The sequence below is a fragment of the Sander lucioperca genome, chromosome 11 (genome assembly GCF_008315115.2).
Source record: "Sander lucioperca isolate FBNREF2018 chromosome 11, SLUC_FBN_1.2, whole genome shotgun sequence".
Taxonomy (NCBI): domain Eukaryota; kingdom Metazoa; phylum Chordata; class Actinopteri; order Perciformes; family Percidae; genus Sander; species Sander lucioperca.
This window is the reverse complement of record NC_050183.1, coordinates 33691263-33713844: the sequence shown is the minus strand read 5'-3', so window position 1 is coordinate 33713844 and position 22582 is coordinate 33691263. Positions and strand designations below refer to the sequence as shown.

The 22582-nt window shown below is 40.4% G+C and overlaps 1 protein-coding gene across 3 annotated transcripts in view; it reads left to right on the top strand.

The window, feature by feature from the left end:
• The window catches only part of pbx1b (pre-B-cell leukemia homeobox 1b), a 70399-nt gene that overhangs the window by 28779 nt on the left and 19038 nt on the right, over nucleotides 1–22582 (top strand). For all 3 annotated transcript variants that reach the window (XM_031318282.2, XM_031318283.2, XM_031318281.2), the window contains exon 3: nucleotides 20890–21134. In XM_031318282.2, coding sequence (XP_031174142.1) covers nucleotides 20890–21134 — 245 coding nt within the window. The remainder of the gene's footprint in view (nucleotides 1–20889; nucleotides 21135–22582) is intronic.

Sequence of the window (22582 nt, the reverse complement as noted above, 5' to 3'; positions counted from 1 at the left end):
GGACAGCACATCAGCTGACTGAAGTGTGCTGCAGTATCTGCACACTTCACTCAGTGATAGTGTCAGCATTATAACTCAGTGAATAACATACTTCGATCATGTTTGGTTTGTATGATTGAGACATGGTTGGGGGTTTGTCTCTCTCTGCAGTGGTAGGATTTGTTTGGCTGACAAGCAAGCATCACCAGGTTTTTGGCCCGTGCAGAGGTTGAGTTTCCGGTCTATTTCCAGCGCTGCATGTTCATTCTAGGTGACTGTGTGTCATTAAAGGCCGATCCTCTGCCTCTACCCAAGTGTGAAATGCTGTGCCTTGGAGATGCTGGTCTGCTTTAGTTTGTTCAGTTTGTCGCAACCTGGAAATCCTGGGCAGAAGGGCAGTGCTGCTTTTAGAGGTCAATAACACGCTGCACTGCTTGATTTCTTTATAGGTATTTTTTACTTTGAGCGTCAACCTGAGAGTATTTTTGTTATAATGTATCATACATGTATCACAAGTTCTCTTTTTAGAAAAATACTAAAATATAAAACATATACATATATGTTAACATGATTCATTCAGACTGCACAGGCTTACTGAAAGACTTTCATCTGTTGGGACATATCACCATAACAATAAAGTTGGTCAACTATCCCCTTGTTGGTTTCCAAACCATTTTATAGTTGATGTAAAATATATAAAACTTTATCAGATAAAACGATAAGGGACAGAGCACTGTATGGTTTTCTTGGCTCTGGTTTATACTCTCTTTATTATAGGTCCTTCATGACATTTAAAACTTTATTGGACAGGACTTAGAAATCTGGGGGCAGTATATAAAATGAGGAATTTATTAGACTTTGTGGCCTTTTGTGTAGGTTGTGTTTGAAATATTATATAGAGACACAGATGAGCTCAGCCTGTGTGGTTTAAATGCAGCAGTCAGTCGGTAATGATGTGCAGTAAAGAGCAGGTAACAGATGCTGAACTAAAAGGAACATGATATATCAATATTTAGCATAACAGATGGGATGTGGTATTTTATAATGCCAATAATCCCCAACTCACCCTTTAAATCAGTAACAGTTGAGTGATTAGTAAATTTGCCAGTACAATGGTTCAAAACTGGCTCTTTTATGTTTATTATTTCAGTTTATCAGATACACAGGGTTTTATTTCCATCTTCTGATAATGCACTAAAATAAGGTGTACATTTCCTGCACAGAAAAAGATACGTTCTAGATGCGGTTCAGGGAGGGCTATAAAAGCCCTGTGTTAAGCCAGAGACTTTTTTCCCAAGGCAGGTGTGCATCCTCAGCCACGAAAGCTGAATTTAAAGGAGGAGCTGGGAAAGTAGGCTCTGCGGGGAAACCAAAGTAGGAAGTCAATAAGGCCTGAATCTTTTATGAAGGCAGAGGTATTCAGATCACAGCTCTGTCGACAGAAAGAGCATCCTGCTGCTTATATGAGGAGACAGAGAGTAGTAGAGGGTCTCAATCTCGCCTTGATTTACCTCAATCCTCATTAATTCAGGAACTGCTGCTCGTTACAAATCATGCCTCACAGACAAAGAGGTGAATGTACAGTCTCAAATGGTGATGGAATACAATAAATAGTGTCCTAGTATTGAGCATTGAATGTATTTTCCTGTTGTATTTTGGTTAGTTACATGTCATGAACAGACACAATTTAAAGAATGATTCTGGTTTATTACAACTTGGCTCATGCTTTCGTAGTTTAGTTTCATTTCTATTGTTATAACACTTGGGCTGCAACTAACTTTCTTGATTAATTAATTAATCGTGTGATCTGTAACATACAACAAAATACCCAGTTATTAACAAAATACAATTAAATACTCGTAACAAGTTCAAATTGCTTGTTTTCTCCAACCAGCAGTCCAAAACCAAAAAGATATTCAGTTTACTATCAAGACAAACAAAAAAAAAATTATAAAATGTATATATAACAAAATGTATATCCATTATATAAATACTTGCTGTTAAATTTTCTTCAGGACGAGTAATTGATTAATTAACTAATCAAGCCAGATAGCACTGTACTCACAAAAGTAATTGCTGAGATCTGGGAACACGGCGACATCATTAAAACTAAGTGAGATGGGGCCGAAAACTTAAGCGGTCAGACAATCAGACACGTTATAAACAAGCCAGATTATCTATACCACTTAACTTTGAGGTAAAACTGGAAGTTAGCACACCCGAAATATCTAATAATAATAATTGCACAAATAGTAGGTCAAAATTAAAACAGTATGTCATTTATATTTTCAAAATAAGTTTGGCTAACCTGAGTCTGATGTCTGACTTCTTGTTCCAGTTCGACTCCTTTTTAGCAGTTTCAATTCTAATTTAAGAATAGTAGAATTAAGCACTTAACATCCTTGCATATTAATCTGAAAAAAGGCACAATTGCTTCTTGTTTTTGTGTTAACACTGGATCAAATGACTACATGTACTGTGTAAGGCGCGTTTTAGCATCTTTGAGCTCTTTGGTTTGGTTTTACAGCTCGCAACTTTATTGTTTTGGTTCCGTCTCACCTCTCTCATCAACCCTGTTTCCAGGCAAACATGGTGGAGTATTTAGCCACCCAAGCTGGAGCTGGTGACCAAACCACAGCTAAAAGCAGAGTAAATATGGAACTTATACTAATCAGGTGGACACGAATATGACTCTAAATAAATGTTAATGTTGCTTTTTGTCTGAATGATGTGTAACTTGGCAACTGAATTCAAACTTTTAAAGTGCCCATATTATGAAAAAATCACTTTTTCTGGGATTTGGGGTGTTATGTTGTGTCTCTGGTGCTTCCACACACATACAAACTTTGAAAAAAATCCATCCATGCTGTTTAGAGTGAGATACAGTTTCTGAATGTGTCCTGCCTTCAGTCTCTGGGTGAGCTGTTCAAAATCGGCACGGCTTGTGACGTCACAAGCCGAAAAGAGCAGGCTAACCGCAACCATTAGCTCGTAGCGTTAGCATGCTAACGCTATGGCTAACGCTAGCATGCTAACGCTAGCATGCTAACGCTAGCATGCTACCTCGTTCTCAATAGCAAAGCACTGCTACAACACACACAAGTTCACCATAATCTACAAAAGAACTACTTACATGTGCGCCCTCATTTAGAAGTCTCCCAGCTAATCCTGCCTTGTAACTGACTGAAGTTGTAGAAACAGCCTTTCTTTTACTGTCTATGGAGCTAGCTAGCTGACATGATCTACATCTGAGCTACTGGGCATGTGCAGTGCAATCAAAGATAGTACAGAAGAAGAAGAAGAAGAAGAAGAAAAGAGGTCTCACTCTGTAGCTAAAACAGAGACCAGCTCAAAAGAGGATCTGCAGCAGTGAGAGAGAGCGGTGCAGTACAACAAAAATATGGTGTTTTTTGAAAATTAAACCATGTAAACTTATTCTGGTACAACCTTAAAATACAATTATGAACCTGAAAATGAGCATAATATGGCTGCTTTAAGATGGCAATATGTTTATGTTGTGTTCACAATTTGTTCCATGGCCCCCAAGTGGCCAAAGAATGACTCAATGCAGGCGTACAGATTTTGCAGTCAATGTCCATTAAAACTAGTTTGAACAAAGAGGTATTCTTTGGCCTAAGCTGTAACTCTGAAATATAGATATAATTGTTCCCAATAACGGCTGTCTTTTCAACACAGGCACTACACAGTTCCTGCAGGGCTGAAAGACTTAGTTCACTCTCCAACATCTCTGTCTGCTGTCCTCACTTCACTCAGAATTTTACTGAGTGTGTTAGCGTCTGAGTGGCTCTTGTTAACTAAGAAAAATGTCTGGGGAAGTTTAAGTTTGTTATTGATTAGAGAGACAGAGTGCATCTGAGGACTGATGTTTTGTGAAGCATCAGCTGAAGAATAGCCGTGTTGTGTTGAGAACTGAAAATAGCCCATCAGCGCCTAATCAAATTAATGCATACTGCTGCCAAGATGTAATTAAGCATGCTGGCGGAATGCACAAAGACACCAAATGACAACGAATGAAAAGGGAAAATATTAATTTGAGTGGGAAACAAATATCCAGCAGGGCTTTAATAGATTCCTGGAAATGTAACATTGACGCTGCCCTGCTCATTCATGCTATCGCCTGAGCGCACAGGAAGGAGCAGGTGCAGCAATGCAGAAAGGTCGAGGTTGGTCTTTGTGAATGTTGGCCAGCTACACCGGGGCTGGGACATGTCCACAATAACAGAGTTTTTTTATGTCCTTTTTCTCTCCCAGAGATGCTCCGCTGGCTCTCATTGCAATTAAAACCAAGTGTCCATCAGAGGCTATCTCTGCTCTGTGTGGCCCATATGTTTGGGTGCTGATAGAGCGTGGATTACTCTGTTTGGGACACAGATAACAGGCTGTTTATAACCTTGGCAGAGTCTGGGGCCTAATCTGGCAGGAGCATATTTCCCCTTGCTCCCCGATAAAGGCCTGTTAGCAGCTTTATCACACGGGCAGATAGAAGTCGAGCCAGAGCGAGAGGAGCACAGCACTGAGCCCAATCTGGCACCACACACGGTTCTGCTGCTTTATTTTTAGAAGCCTTGTCACCCCATCAACACACACACACACACGCACACGCACACACGTACACACACACACACACACACACACATTTACACAAGCACCAGCCCCACTCCTTGTCAGAAAGAGCAATTAATTTCTACATCTGCCTTCTCGGGCAACAAAAGGACCAACAAACAAATTAAAAGGACAGTGTTGTCATTCAATTATAGGATTTGGAGTTGCTTTATGCCTGTGCATGAGAAAAGAAACAAGAGCAGGGAGATTCATTATTTTACAGTATGTATACACAATCTGGACTGTGGTCATAACAGCTACATCTTATAACGTATTCCCTGTTATATATTGTTCTTAACGTATATTATTTCTTTTCTTGTTTGTCAAGCAATTCTAATTCTATTATGTTTACATTCTTGTCTTTTCATAGTCATAGTTAATATTTAATAATAAGCTATTGCACTGTTCAATCCCTGCACTGTTCTCTTTTGCACTACCACAATTGCACACAGTCTAACTCTTTATATTTCTGTGAATGATTTTTATGTATGTGAGATATACAGTATGTGTGTATGTGTGTTTGTGTTTGGTTGTCTAAGCTACTGGATGCCTACAATTTCCCTCGGGATGAATAAAGTATCCATCTATCTATCTATCTATCTATGTAATTTTGTTTGGTTGTACTGTTGGTTACATATAATGTAGAACCTAAAGGTAATTGGCCTCAGCTGGAAAACACAATGCACCCAAGCTATAACTGTGTTTGTGTGAGCTATTCTTCTACTTCTGTACCCAGATAGAATGCTTCTGCATTCTATCTGGGTGCCCAGATAGCTCAGTTGGTAGAGCAGGCGCCCAGGTCTACTCCTCGACGCAGTGGGCCGGGGTTCGACTCTGACCTGCGGACCTTTGCTGCATGTCATTCCCCCTCTCTCTCCCCTTTCATGTCTTCATCTGTCCTGTCAAACATAAAGGCTGAAAAATGCCCAAAAAATAATCTTAAAAAAGTAGTATTCTATCTACGGAATGAATGGGCATTTGAATTTATTTACAAAAAAATATCCCTGACTAAATAAAAGGAAGGTTTTATAGCTGTTTTCCTGCTTATACCTCTAAGTTGCTCTGGGATACGTGAGAGCCTGCTTTGCTATTTTCTGTATCCCCATCTTGATGGCTCTACGTAGGCACAATTAGAGAGAGCGCCTCTTTTCACAACCAGAGAAAATTGTCGTCCTCTGTAAATTGCTTTTGCTGCAGCTTAAAGAAGATCTCTTGTTACCTTCTCATTCAGTCTTTCTCATGGCCCGCTCTCCCCCTCTTTCAGGAAAATTGCTTTCTCGCAATCAACAGATTGCTTGCTGCACTTAGGGGTAAATACAGGTAGACTAGAGCATTAGCATAACATTATTCAGACAAGTGTCAACCTCTAGGCAGTTAGTGCTGCATCTAAGCTCAGTATGAGGTGAAATGAAGTGCTACAGAGTTCGAGGAGCCGCTGCTGCTGAGATTTTCAGAGAGGAGCTGGAATTGGCCAAAAGTGCAAGAGTAAGAAAAGATGATGTACTTCAACAATCTTGTACTTAAAATAAGGAAACTACAAGTCAGGAAATGTGACAGTGCATCTTGCTTTACGGTGACAATGTACAGTTTACTCCCTTTTAGGCTGGTGGAGGACTTAGATCCTGGTCTCTCTGGAGGTCTGCAGCATGTAGGTCAGACCGACCTCATCATCCAACTGCAAAAAATGTAGGATAGGCTAGATGGGAAATGGCTTTATTGGTCTGGTGGTGATATATATCAGGTGACACAAGACTGAAAACAGAGCTTGATGTTGGATCCGTCCTGCTACAGAAACATTTTAATGCTTTTTCACTCGCATCAGTTAGCTCAAATTAACCTCACAAGTGTGAGTCTAATTAAGTTTCCTCATTGAAGCTTAGCACCACTCCTATCCTCTGCTTATGATTTGATACCCTCTGTCTAGGGGATGGGCTGTTGAGAGCAGTAGGCACGATCTTTCACCGGGGGAGACACTCTCTCCAGCCTCCTCCATTATTCCACCCTTTTCTCTCTTCTTTCTTGATTGACAATAAGGATTCCTTCTGACCTACATTTGCATCTGCTCTTTGACCCAAATAGTACCCACATAATGAGCCTCTTGGCCATCTTTTTGAGCAGAAACTTGTGTGGTTTTTATCGGCTACAAGGGGGTGTTTAGCAGCACTGTGGTAGCAGTGTCCCTGGGGCTTTGTGTCTGGAGCTGTAGGGCTGCACAAAGACACTGTCCCATCCAGACGCCAGCCTGCACGGACACCCAGGCCATTCTAGGTCATCTGATTACTCTTCACAGTGATTACTAATCAGCGATGTGCTGTATCACTGAGGCACAGATGCGAAATCATCAGTCAGATTTCAATCTTATTTGTCAGGCGCTATGTCATCAGTTCTCCTGAAGTGTCTTCCCAAATATGGCAATAAAGCCAAAATCCATTCAGAGTCGTAGCCGTGCATAGTGTCGGGCTGTAATGTAATCTGACTGTGCAATGAGGCTGATATTGTTTCTTACCAAACACCAGGAACAGTCAGCACTGGCAGCAGCTTGTACACAAATAGAGAGAGAGAGAGAGATCCCCTGGGATCCCACTGTGGATTCCACAAGCGAGCGTGAAAGCCGTTTGGTGCTCTCAAGACATGTAGCTTGTGATAGTGCAGCAGCCATCACAGCGAATCCTGTCTGATAAACACAATGACACCGGAAATATAAGAGCTTCTTGATGAAGATGCTTTGTCAAAAAATAGAAAAGAGATAGCTCTGTTCTCTGACACATTAAAGTGCATTAAGAGAACAAATTGCCTTTTTCTGTTCTTTTACAACACTGTCAGATCATATATGTCATCTTTAACAATGCTTTGGACATGTTCCCAACATTGTAACATTCTTATTGAATACATTACACACATGCAAATACACACATCATACATAGTCAGGGTGAGGAGATTGAATTTTGCTTCAGCAGAAATACAAATTTAGACCTGCAGGAACAACTCTGGAACTTGTTTCATGTCCTGTCTCTTCACTGTGGGATGTTCTCTTATCAGCAAGTGTGATATTATGTGAATAATCTCATATTCATGCCGCTTTTGGCAGCTTTTATGATGACAATTTCCCATACTCCTAATTTTAACATCATCGTAAAAAACTGTCCCTTATTGAGGGAGAAGGGAATGAGACATATTTACCTAGAAATAGCCTTTCTTCTCATTCATTTCACTACTGCTTTAGTATACCTCATTTCAGATAATATTGCTCCCATCTGTGCTGAAAAATCAGAAAGGAAAGCTTTTCTCGTGGCTGCATTAGATGGCCTTTCATTTTCCTTGGGCCTGAAATCATAATGACATAATGTTGTACACGAGTCTCTGTAGGGCTCTTCTCTCTATCTCTCGCTGTGGATTCATACTCAAGCAGCTTCACTGTTCCTGATATATAAAATACCAAATCCTATTATTTCTTTGGCTAAATAACACCGGCCCCAAAGGCGTTGTGTGATGTTTTAATGAGAGCCCCGATTCCCCCATGCTCAACGCTGTCTTCTCCTCTGCATTTCCTTAAACTGCCAAGTAAGATCCCCATTAATAATTCAGCTCATTAAAGTGTGTAATTAATCTGGAGCTGTGTAACAGGGAGAGACTGGGGCGCAGAGAGAAAACTCTCCAGGGGGCACAAGAGAAACATTGGGCTAAGAGAAACAGCACACCCGCTGTGATGGAACCAGTTCCCCAGCACACAACCAGTCCTCCTGCATCATTTATCTGGCAGGAAAAAGCTACAGAGAGGCGCCGCTGCCACTGCTGCTACACACGAGACATCTTCCGGCAACTCAGCCAATCAACAATGCAGCGTTGTGTGTGTGTGTGTGTGTGTGTGTGTGTGTGTGTGTGTGTGTGTGTGTGTCCTAGTGAATATGGGGATTCTGCTCTGGTGTCTGTTTACTGTAGATATTGAAGGTCAGTTTCTTGGTTTCATGGAAGGCTGTTTTAGTCACCACAGATTTCGTTAAAATGTATTTATGGAAATGTAATTGTTCAGAAATCACTCATTTATTCATAGACCTCATCTTGTAATTTTTGTATTATATTGTCAGCCATAGTCAAGGTACTACATTTTTATAGTAATTTTCTATTGTGAAATTGTTATACATCAACAATTGTTATACATAAACATATAGGAAATAGACATACAGTGTAAATCAGCACTCAATATTTGCTTAATTTGCTCTTAACATGTTAAATTATAAGAATAAAAAATGATGAATTCTTACCATCAGTTACTACAATGATGCTTTCTGCTTATATATATATACTTTCTCTTATTTATATTTCCCATATTTCTTGAGTCATTCACATGCATAATTCAAAATTACCATATTTATGCAACAGCGTTCATCATATAACACACTGCAATAATATTTTCATGTTGCAGAATGCAACCCTTGCTCATATTTGGGCTCACATTTGGATGTCTTATGACACACAGATTAGAGCCGACTGATAAATTGGCGAGGACGATATATTGCCGATATTATCTTCTCACAGATATAATGGTATCGTAGTATAATAAGTGACAAGAAATTGCTGTACAGAAATGCTAAAGTTTGAGGGACTTAAGAAACAGTGTCTCCATTACATACAGTTTGCCTACCAGAGAGCATTGAAACATTCTTTAACTGTAAAATATCCTGCTCTTAACATTTCTTGGTCAATTCTTTAAAAACCTAATTAAAAAAAGATCCTTATCAAAATTGTTTGTTAATGTTATGTGTTTATGTAATTAAATTAGGGCTGTCAGCATTAACGCGTTAATCGTGATACGATTAAGCGCCGAGCATAACGCGCTAATTTTTTTTAATCGCATGCCGCCATTTATTAATTTATTTTCACTTCACTCGGCTTTGCGTTGTGCCTAACAGGCTACTATTTTGACCCTTTGCCGCACTTTGCCATACTTCCTCGTAACACATCCTTCTGCTGCAAGCTGCAGGCATGATGGAAAAAGACAGCAGCAACGCAATTCTGAATGGGGCTTTTTATTTTCCAAAACTCCTGGACAGGTCGAAAGCCACATGCACATTGTGTAAAGCCGAATTAAAATATCACCGAAGCACGTCAAGCTTGAGCTACCACCTACGAGCTTAGCATAGTAGTACAGTTAACATGACTCAGGTTGATGCTAGCAGGCTCAGGCAAAGCACTATTTTGGAGAGTGCTACTTGCCGACCTGCGGATGAAACCAAATCCCAAAAAATTACTACCGCTCTTGCAAAATGGGTGGCAACTAACTGCAGACCTGTCAGCATCGTAGAAGACTCGGGTCTTAAAGACTACGGTTGGCATGTTCTGACCCGTCTTATACATTGCTGTCGAGGGGGACAGTAGTTTCACGCACGCATACACAGCCTGTACGACACGGAGAAAGCAGCCACACTGGAACTGCTGCAAAGTGATCCAAGATGATCACTGGACGTCAGTGAGTAATCAAAATTATTTAGGAGGTACTGCACACTATATTGACTCTAGATTCAAATGTGTGACTAGATTCACACATTTTTCTTTTATTTACAGTAAATAAATAAATAAATAATAAACAATACAAATCTTAAAATCAAGTTCATAAAGTCACTTTCTTTGCATTAATTTGATTCCCAATCAAGATACACTGGTAAGAATTGCTTTCCATTGTTAATATGTACTTAAAAACAGTTCTGAAATGCAAAATTATTGAATTTCAATCATGTGATAAAACATGTGATTAATCGCGATTAACTATAAAAATTCAGCGATTAATCGCGATTTAAAAATTAATCGTTTGACAGCCCTAAATTAAATGAATATCGATTGACAGATTTTTCAAACTTCAATCAATTAGCTATAACATTGTGTTGAGAGTTTGTTGCCAGTAGGTTTAATTGCACACCTAAACTTTGCACAGTATGATTAGTTGCATAAAGAATTATCAACAACTACACAAACATTTACGATGAATTAATTTGTTTTTATGTTTTTGGACATTCGTTACACAACCACCATACAATAAATTTGCTCTTCAGAGGGTAACTATATGAATTTACATGCAACTTAACAGCACAAAGTCCAAACAAGCAGTTGAGATGAGCCTTGTGCTGTTTGCCTTCAGATGTTTCAGGTAGACCTCAGTCAACAGCATTCACACCCAGCATGCCTGCTGCCACTCTCAAGCCCTCAGCTGCTCCAGATGTGGCTTAATTTACTGCGACTTGGCTAATCATGGTGATTAAGGATTAATTACTGTTAATCACTTTTACATACACTGGTTGGCAGTAGGAGAGCTGTGCTCTGTGAAAAATGCACACAAGTGTGTGTAGTCAAATAGATGGAATGGGACAGAGGTGGAAGCTGCCAGGCATCACAATCAGATTTCTCTGGGTTTACAGGGCTTTTTTACTGAGCAAACCAGTCAAATTAAGTTAACCTCTAATAATTCTCTGCATCAGTTAATACTGGTCAAATTATATAAGGCCAATGTGTACTGAAGGTGTGAGTAGATTTGTTGAGTTTCAGCATTCCTAAGTAATTCATCCTGGACATATTTCTTACTGACAGGAAAGACATTGTCAATATTCAACACAGCAGTTGTCTCCTGGTCAGCCGAGGCTAAACAGACACTGCTGGGCTCTGTGACTGTCCTGCTACAGGAGATAAGAATGTGAAGGAGCATAACCACTGTGAGTTCCATTAACACAGACTGACAAGGGAATCACAGGGACATCAGGGGGTCCGGGATGAGGCTGACAACAAAGCCACTGCACTGTTCTCATATCCCCAACCACCCCCTGCCCCCTGCAGAAGCTGAGGGTGGCAGTGTGGTCACCTTCCCTCCTTGGCCTGGTTTTACACTGTGACATGTTCGTCTGCTCTCCTGAAGGAATGGCTTTAATAAGGTAGAGCATATCAAGGCAACTGTTAATGACATGGCAGGCCCAGTCAACACACTGCCCGAGGCCATGGATGGCCCCAGTCTGGTGCACGCTGCTGGACGCTCACTATCTCATGTGGGACACACAGGACACTCGTCTGGATGCTCTTTAACTGCTACCCATCCTTTATGTGGGCTGGGATTTGAACAGTGGAATAAACCCAACCAGGTTTCATTGAGAGATGAACTGGTTTTACTTCCTTAAACTGCATTTTATCACAGGTAGAACAACAGAAATTTCGCCTGATTTAGGATAAACATAAATGTGGTTGTTGATATTGAGCATCTCAAAATTGCAAATTTGGTCATCAATATCTACAAAATGACAACATTGCGTTCATGAATTCAGAATCAAAGAGTGGATACTGACAACAAGTATGAAATTACCCAAATTATATCTTTCAAAAAGCCAATCAGAAACCAAAAGAGCTCATTTCTGACTTAAATGGAAAATAAACTGCACCAAATTCTTTATGATTCCATACATAGAGGGTTGGTTGTGTTGAAGAGACGTAGTGGTACAATATAATCTATATGTTCATGGTAGAATATAAAGAATACTGTAAAACAGACTGTAAGTCAATGCCATGGACACTAGCTATGCATAAGACAACCGACCTTCTCCTTTGTATTCCAGTTATCCTTGTCCGTAGCCAGAGCAGAGGGCCTGTCATATAGCATAGCAGTGTGTCAGAAAAAGTTTGGCTGCTGGTAGTGCATCATATCATGATAACCAATAAAATTGGAAAGACAATTTGACATTGACAGATGATCTTGGTCCACCAACAGACATGTCCACAACATGGCAGATTCATCCATATTTTAGTTGGATTCCAACTCTCAGTCTGACTGCATGACATGTATTCAATTTTGAGTTTTTATAAGGGTTACACTGTTTATATCCTTAATACATCATAAGTCATAAGCATTTGACTTTACAAGAAATTGAAAAATTTAATCTGAAAAAGGAAAATCACTCTTTGGTCAAACTTCTCACAGCTCATAGGCATATGCAACCTGTGATGAGGGGTTGCAAGAAGGCAATGTATTGATTTTAAAGGGTAACTTTTTTGTTGGTTAAGTCTAGTGCAATCAAAAATACTGAAACGTTATTTTTGAAAAATTGTTTGCACTCTTTATGGCTTTGTACACATTGACAAAAGATGAGTTAGATGAAAGGCTGATGGTGTCACTGTCTGTGTTAACTACATCCTGAACACAGTTAGATTAGGTCAAGCGCATACCATCCTTCTAAAGAAAAAAAGTTTTATTTAACCAAGTGTCAGACAGATGTACATTTCAATAAGGGGTGCATGTCCACTGTACCAAAGACTTTGTGTACATTACTAGTGGCCCTAAAGCCTTGGTGGACCTAATTCTAATTATCTTTATTAGTGCTTTCTGTAGATGACCGTGTGTGTGTGTGTGTGTGTGATTAGTATTTTTTAACAAAGACTATGCTGTTTCTTTCTCATCTGAACTGATGGTTACAAAGCGAAGGGGCCACATAGAGAATGAGAAGGCAGCACAGCACTTAAATGTAAAGGCTGTTAGCTCCACTCCCCTTGGTTTTCACCCTCTGAAGAGCACAAGGCCTTATCGGTTTAATTGACTTTATCTTTTTGTTAATTTTCCCTTTAGTGCAATAGCTTCTGTTCTACCTTTTGATATGTCATTTTACATTGGGTTTTGTACGACTTAAAGTAAGTGGCTCTATATATTAGCATATTTCACAAAAAAGGCAGATTTCTTCTTAACAACACTGTTAAGGAGCTCAGCTGCTTCGTAATGGTCTTCAGCGTCTGTTAACCCTTTTTCCCTTAAAATAAATTACATGACTTTGTGTCTACACTGAAAGTAAATGGGGTAAATGTTATTCTTTACACATCCCATAGTTCTTTGTGTGCATATCTAATAAGTAATGTATAATTGGATTTTTGTTTTATTGATGGCAGGAGTGCGAAGACTTGAGTCTTTACAAAGGCAAACAGAGGGGACTTAAGAGGAGCAGGATTTAACAGTTTGATGCCTGTCGTCTTCCTCCTGGTATATGTTGGTTCTCTTTCCATTCCAGTACACTTGCGACTGTATAATGAATTATGCCGATGTTGAATTAGCATGTAGCTGTCGCTTCGGCGCTGGTGCCTGCCTTGTGACAGGACCACCGTAGCACAGGCTGGCGTCGAGAGAGGGGGCTTCTACTGTGATTTATTAACTGCTGAAGCCACAATGAAGTGTGCTCACTGAAGCACCAATGCAAACAAATAGGGCCAGGGCTGTCACTGTAAATTCAAGCAGACAGGCCTGACCAGAAAGGGTTAATAATGCAAAAGCATTTGGCTTTCATCAGACCTACTGGACTGTTTTTAAAGATAGACTGATTATTCAAGACAAGATTACATCACTCTGTTTATTAAAAGGTATGACTACATGCAGAATATCACTCTAAACATTTGAGTTCAGACACATTCATTTAATCGTATTCCGATTTTATTTAATAACTCCACAACATATTACTCAGCGATGATTTAAAAGAGATATTTTGCTGATTTAAACCCAGCTCTGTGTCATGGCAGTGTGCGCAGCGTGTTTAGTTGACCAGTGTTCCCTCAGGCTACCCTCTGTGGCCCCAGTGCACGGAGCTCCCTGCGGAGCAGAGCAGCAGAGGTCTGCCGAGATCCACCAGATGACATGTTTTGCATCATCCAGCGGATCCCGACAGACCTCTGCTGCGCCGTGCAGAGGCGTCATTGAGGGAAGCCAAACACAGTTCATCTAAACACAATGCCCACACAAAGATGACACAGAGCTGGTTTAAAATTGGCAAAGTATCCCTTTAAATATCTGGTGCATTTTTTAATACACAAGAAGCCATTAAAGCAATAATATTCAAGTCTGATAAGTAGTATCAGTAAGCGTCAACATTGATCAGTACCAGAGGTAACAATGAAATTACAATGACAACTTAATATTATGGGGGGACCAAAAAAGTTGACTACAGAATGGCTTCAGTAATGGTATTATTATTGAATGATATTTGATAATAATGTGAAGATGGTATTGTACCAGATACTGTTTCAATTTTATAAATATCTTTGATATGATATATATATATATATATATATATATATATAATATTGGCTATTGCCTGATTAATGCTATTATATTGGCTATTGCCTGATTAATGCTAATGTCTTTAAACAGTGCACTTTCCAGACAGTTTGTGTATGTGCCACCTTTCCTAGTATTTTCCTTTGATAAAGATTAACTCTGGTGGGTAAAAGGGCATTCAATTTAAACAAAAGCCCTATGTTTAAACAGTAGTTTGAATTAAAAAATAAATAAAAAGTTACAGGCCTGTTAGGTACTAGTAATTTCTTTGTTTTTAGCATCATGGTGGTTGCTGCTAATGCTAACAACCAGCTTCTTCTCCTTTCCCTGCTTCTATAAACACAGGAAGCATCACTTCCTGTGCACCATATTTTTTTCTCAGGAAAAACTAACCTGACAGGTTCTCACTTTAAAGTCTTGTGCCCTTTGCCTTTCTACACAAAGTGCTTTTAGAAATGTCAAGCCAGACGTTGTTGATCTGCCTGGACATGCTGTCACCTGACCGGCATCACGTGTCACTTTTGGCCGACTCTCCCTGTGCTGCTACCTGTGATGTAACACTGCAGATCACATTTCAGCATCTGGGTGCAGAACGGTGGGCCTCCAAAGTTGTCTGCCAGTTTGAACTAAGGCAACCGATAGTCAGAGGCCTTTATATTTGACCGTCCATCTCGCTAACTGTGACAGAACAGCCCAACATCATTAATTAAACATCAGGCGTTTCCCCCCAATCACCCGGTCGCCACGACAGGCTGCCATGCCAACAGTCCCTGTTGACATGCCTTCGAAATCTAGAAGGGGATTACATATGGTAATGGTTTTTGACAGCCTGCCATTTGCCTCCGTTAATCTGATAGGATAAGATATCTGGTGGTGTCCTGTAACTCTTTCAGTTTGATATTATTATGCCATAAAAAAACTGAATCATTTTGAAGATGCAAGCAGTGTCCTGGAAGAAATCTTAATCCCCTGACAAGCTTTTGATACGATGCCAAATATTGTCACTGACTTAAAAGCGTATTTTTAGAACTGGATCTTGCTTGTATTTGCTGTCAATTTTAATATTTCTCACAATTATAGTCATGTATTTTTTTTAATGTTTTTTTTAAACCTTTATTTATTCAGGGAGGGTTCACTGGGAGGCAACCTCTCTTTTGCAGGAACGCCCTGATCACATTCACACAGTTACACATTCATACCTGGAAGCTGCCCAGTACAACCACAGTCTGATCTGCTGGCCACTGAGCAGTCGGTCTGGGGATTGAACCGATGACCTCCACAAGCTTGATTCTATAACCTTTAGGCCACCGCTGCCCTGGCGAGATGATGTGACAATCCATTATGAACCTGTGTCCTTACCAAGTGATAACATTTCTCCAAAGAGGCTAGTTATGATGCTAGCCCCAGGCTGCTAACCCACTTTTATTTTGCCACGGTTCATTCTCCTTCAGACAGAAGAGAGAGTTAATTCTCTGTTCTTTTTTCAACTAATACTCACCCCAAACTCAGAGAAGCTCTGAAATGATGTATCTCTGTTGCTAGTAGTTCAATTAATATTTTAATACCCACACCCATCTTCATCTGAGGCCATAAGCCAATCTTCTCGAATGACTAATATATGGGGAACATGTGCTTGCTGAAAACAAGCAACGAAGGGGGAGAAGAAGGGAGTTTAGGCAAGCTACTTTCCCCCAAATAGGGACGTAAATCATTTTTGAGCATGGTATTCCGAGCTTTTCGTCAAAGACCATAAGCTTTTTCTCTTATATTATATATTCTCAGATACACAACCAGACAGTTAAAGCCAATTGCCCTGGATTTTTATTAAATATCGATTTGATTTGTAAAAGGCCAGATGTTGTGGGGTTAAATAAATGTCATGTTCTGTCATTCTAGTTTACCTTTCTTGTCTTCTCAGTCAGTGACATTTTGTCTTTCTGTGTGTACACCACCGACCAGTGCACACCCATCCTGACCTAATCCATCCTTGCAGGGATGCTTTTTTGCCGTAAAACACATGTAAACATTACACTAACAATCCTGCTTTTAGTAAATTCATCAGCAATCAGAGCCAATGTAAGAATTACACGTTTTTATTATTAATGCAATTATTAACGCAAATAATAAAGTGAAGCAATAAAGCCTGGTGCATGCCTCGTGAGAATTGCTTGTCAAAAACAAGAGGGATGAATAAGGCATTGTCTGACAACAAGCCATCTTTGAAATGCCTCCAAAAGGGAAATGGCATCCATTAGAGACATACAGAAAATGTGTGTTCACTGAGGGGGAGGGGGGTCCAAATCACACAGACACACATACACATCGATAATTGTTTATCCCTGGGAGAACCTTCCATGTTTGTCTGCGGGTGGCTAAGTAAGTTCACCAGTACAATTGGACAGGGAGTGCCCAGCAGACCCAAGGCTCGAAAAACATTAGGATGAATCAATTAGCCTGCCATTAGCCAATAAAGTGGCCCTTACTGAGTCGTGTAATTATGACCCACAGCAAAGCCAATTTTATGGAAGCACATTATCCCTCTCTTTTCTTTATTAATTTTATTTGTTTGAGATTATCCCTCCATGGTTTTGATCATGCGTTTAGGTTTAGGGTGGAATAAATATTTCATCATTTGCTTCCATCACTGCAGGTCTGCAGGTTTTCAACATAGGGAAACTACCCATCGCAAGACAAGAGATTGTTACCATTATGTCTGTCATCATTATAAGAATCAAACTGATTAGTCGCTTAAATTAAAAATGAACACTGTTGCATCCTTTTTGTGAGATCCACATTAACCCCACTTGGATCAGGTTCCCATCAGATTATATGATAAGAGGCGGCAGGAAGAGCTAATATTATAGGCAGCAGCTACTTAGCTTGTTCCCAGCTCAGAGGACACTGTGTAAGTGTGACAATGTGCTGTCAATGAGGGATGACAGTACACAGCCAACATGGCGTAATGCATTGTTCCTTCCTGGGTCCCTCCTGACAGATGCTTTCCCAGACAGCTGGATCAGCAGCAAGAATGAAGCTGGGATCTGGGCTGCGTATGAGGAGAGGATTTGATATGCAGCTGATTACCAATGGTACATGTGTCAACAAGCAAGGCCTGGGGATCATGTCGGAGTTTGTGTTAATTGTCAGTTTAAAACACTTTTTACCTATTTATTTTAAGCATAATGCTCAGCTGTTAAACGTCATTGATTGTTTACCATGACCTTTCTTAGTCCATCTTTCTAAAAAAAAACTTGGCCTACTAGTGCCTACTAGGCAAAGAGAAAAAACTTCTCTTTGCCTTCCAAGAGATCTCCTAAGAAATGACCTTATTCTGCAACAGCCGCTCTTATAAGACTGATGTTGGAGGTGCTTCCAGCCAAGTAAAATAAACACTTCATGAATGTTAAGTTGGAATTTGGCAGACGGGATTTGAAAGGTTTTTTCTTGGGACACAGAGAATTTTTGTTTTCCATTTTCATTTGATAGTCTATAGACTTTTTATGTGTTAGGGAGGAAATCTGGTCTTGGGTTTTCGGTGAAAACCACATCTGACAAGAGCTTCCTGACATTTTTTTTTATCTACCTATGTATTCAAGTTGCAGGGTCAGGTGAGTTGTCCAAAGCAATAGGCCAAATTTAAAAGTAAAAATTTTAAAAGAAACCTTCTGTGGATCTTCTAAATCTTGTCATTCATGTTCAATCTAACTTGGAATACTAAATGTAGCTTCTTATTGTGTGCCTTTGTCAAAATTGACATTTTTCTTTCGTCTTTACTTCTATGAGTTGTTTTCCTACTAAAAATTGCTTCCTGAAAGTGCAGCTCATTTTCCTCCATGGGGTATTGTAGTGTGCTCTTATTTTAACACCCACTTTAGTCTGGTATTTATGAAGTGGGAACTTTAGAGAAAAACTGCCTCTCCTGACCGGTGAGTGTTCAGGAGCCGGGGAGCGACGGGGGCCTCTGCTGATGTACATTAACTAAAGCGGACAGGCGGGTTTAGAGTTTCTGATGGAGCAGGTTTGAAAGGGTCATAACGTGGCTGCAGTCGTGGCGGTGCAGAAGTAAGGTCGGTGTGAAGTCATCCAAGATTTTCCCCTTCAAGTTCATCCATACATTACAGTAGTATCCCAAGAGCCCCCCCACACCCCCCATCTACCCTCCTCCTCCTCCAACACTCCTCCCACACTCAATCTACCTCCCGCTGAGACTGTGGCCTGAATCCCTGACCTCTTCCACTGGCCAACAGTTGCCATATTTGCATTTCCAGTCCACTTAAAGATAGGGGGGACTGAGGGACTGAGGGACCCCCCTCCTCTTCCTCTGCTAGTAAAGCAGGCCTCATTCTCATCTCAGTGACCCCCTGCCCAGGCCTACCAACCCAGACAGCAGTCGGATGTTAATGCACCAAGCACTCCAATTGTCTCTGAACTAATTAAGTGCTCCCTGCCCGTCCCATCTCATTCAGTGACAACGAGACAAATGGTAACGTTTTAAATGGCTATCGACACATGCGGGCATAGAGTCACAGAGTCACAGCTCCTGTTGGCACTGTGGCCAAAGCCCTGTATCGTAATGCCGGCTACCGCCGATGCGCTTTCGATGTCCACTCTGGGATCAATTTGGAACCAAGCAGCACCACACTCCACACAAGAGAAGGTGTTTTATATTGAAATGAATGGTTCTCAGATGGTGGAGGAAGACTCAGAGCCTGGGTATGTTTTACAACTCAGAAAATGAAAGGTGGGACTTGAATCTTTTAAAGAATGGCAAGGGAGACCTCTAGTGGAAGGCAGAGGTACCCATCCAGATTATTGTTGATGAATGTCAAGATTACCATTGATTGTTCTGTGTTACATGATGAGGAACATTTTGTTTCATCAAATCACATCAGTTTACTTCATATTAATCTCACTGTGTACTGTGCTGTTTTAGGTGTCTATTTTGTCTCTTCCCACTGTGTGCAGCCAATAAAATCTACATGTATATTTAATATACATAAAGTAACAAGTATACTGTACATTGTGTCCACTTTACCACTAATAAAATTAAAGAAGGTTTTAGAGAACTTGTATTTTTACATTTACTTTTCAAATTGACTACAAAAGATGCACAAGAATCACATATACTACATCCAAACAAAAATGACGACTCTGGCAGCTAGAGGAGTACCATAAAGAATAGATAATAAAAGTAATAACTGTAATGATAATAGTAATAGTTATAAAGGAGATGTAAACAAGGACAAAGAATAGACAAAAAATGGATTATAGGAGTGATCCCAGCAGCACAGTGAGTCAGTTCCTGAACAAATAAAAAATGATCTGACTTGCCAACCCTAAATACTGTAACTCATTACATCTAGGGCTGTAACTATTATTTTCATTATAAATGAGTCTGCCGATTGTATTCGTGATTAATCAATTAGTCGATTGGTGTCTAAAACTTCCTAAAGCCCAAGGTGACATCTTCAGATTTTCAGGTCTTGTTTTGTCTAAAACCCAAAGATATTTAATTTACAATTATATAAACCAGAGTAAATCCGTACAACTGGAAATAGGTGTTTGGCATTTTTGCTTGAAAAATTACTTAAATGATTAATTGATTGTCAAAATAGTTGCAGATAATTTTTCTGTGGATCAAATAATCGATTAAATTAACTAATCGTTGCAGCTCTAATTAAATCAGCCATCCTTTAATATGGGAGGTGGATGACTGGATTTCCAATTTTAGAGAATCAACCATCTGGCTTATAAAATGGAGGAGGCCGGAGCATCCTCATGGAGACCAGAAAGCTTTTTTATTCAATTATTTAACACACACAGAGCTCCTTCGTTGTTAACATTCATTTCTAAAAATGTTGTCGAGCTTCATCCCTGGAGGAAGTTGTGGAAACTGATTTTTTTTTTTTTTCAATTCCTGTTTAATGTCGTGGTATTGTAATTTAACAAAGGATAAACCAATCAGTTTTAGTATCTGCAGTGTTGCTTAAGTATTTAGCCCCCTCCTTCAATGTCTGCACACTTAACACTAACACTCTCTGCTTGTGTGTCTTTCTTTGCTACAACATACTGCATCACTCACACTGAGCTGGTGGATGTGTGGTTGCAGCTCAGTGGTGTCAGCCGTGCAGTCAGGCTCTCCAGCTGACAGCTTGTTACGGTGCATCACACCACTGTAGGTGTGACCTTTATGATTGACCTCTGACTTTTTCTTGTCATTGTAGTGCTCAGTATCCGCGGCGCCCAGGAGGAGGAGCCTCCAGATCCCCAACTCATGCGCCTGGACAACATGCTGCTAGCAGAGGGCGTATCCGGTCCGGAAAAAGGCGGAGGCTCGGCGGCAGCAGCGGCTGCAGCAGCAGCCTCAGGAGGAGTTGGGGCGGACAACTCCGCAGAGCACTCTGACTACAGGGCCAAACTGACCCAGATTAGACAGATCTACCATACAGAGCTGGAGAAGTACGAACAGGTGAGAAAAGCAGACCTGACCGACTGGATAGATCAACACCAGACGTTTCATCAGATCTTCTAATAAATAAAAAAAACAGCCTATTTGAGTAATAATAATAGTAATAGTAATAGTAATCTTTATTTAGGGCTATATCACATACTTAAAAGTGCGAGAGAAAGCTGTAACACTGTTTACTGCTAGGTAAGCACTGCTAGCTAGTCAGTTGCAGAGCATGAGAAAGTGCCACGCTAGCAGCTAGGCGAGCATTATAACGTGTGTTACAAAGTGACGAGCGTTCGTCACTGAAGTAAAGGCTGGACTACAATAGAGCTGTTTGGAGCAGTTTGTGAACAGTGTTTTCTGTTGCAGATGGTAAGTCCCTTTGGGGTGGACTTTGGGTTTTCACTTTGTAAACCTATAACGTGCACACAAAAAAGATATATAACACAATAAAGGAAAGGGAAAAAGCCAAAAAGCATAATATGAGCACTTTAAGACTTTTTTTCTCCATCTGCATCTTTTTGCTAAAGCGTTCACGAAGAGAAGCACTTTGAATACTCTGACCTGTGGTCGCGCACTTTAAATCCTGGCACGCCAGCGAGATCTACATCATTTTGACGTCACATTGTCGCGCGACAGGTCGGGAACGGCGACTGTAAAAAGGCCTTAACCCTTGTGACATTGTAACATAAAATGCGCATCACAATTTCCCAAAACCCAAGGTGACATCCTTAAACTGCTAGTTTTGTCTGTCTGTCCAAAACCCAGAAATATTCAGTGTGCAAATGACAGAGAAAACGAAGAAAAGCAGCAAATCCTCAAAAACAGCAAATGTTTGACATTTTTGCTTTAATTGTTGGTGAATCATTTTCTGTCCATTGACTAATTGAGCACTACTATTGTTACATTCTTATTGTTGGCAAAGCTTCTCCAGAGCCTCAAAAGATAAACTACAACACATGCTAATACCCCTTTCACACCAATGGCTCAATCAGGGTTAAACCCAGGTTTGACTGTGTGTTTGAATGGTTAACCCTCCTCAATCTACTTGGCTTCGCGACCCAGGTCGCGAGGTGGGTTGGATCAGGGTAGACTATAGGGTCGATTTCCATGTGAATTGCGCACGACTTGGTTCACTACCAGGACGAATTATGTGATTGGTTGAAAAGGACAGTGGGGCAGTCATCACGGGTCGCCACCTATGGTCGCTGCTCACTTTGAAAAAACAATAACATACATTTTGTCTCACTGTGCTTAATGCTGGGTTATCACCATAGACTGTATAAAACTATGATTTTCACAGGCAGCTTTAACAACAGCAGAGCAGAGCGGTTCAATTAATTTCCAAACAGACCGCTGACAGTGAGTGCCTGGATGTTTACTAGTCTGCCTGCGAGTCAACTATTGCAGAGAGGTACGACGTTTTAAAACCTGTCGTGCGCAAATGTGACGTCATGGGAGCACCG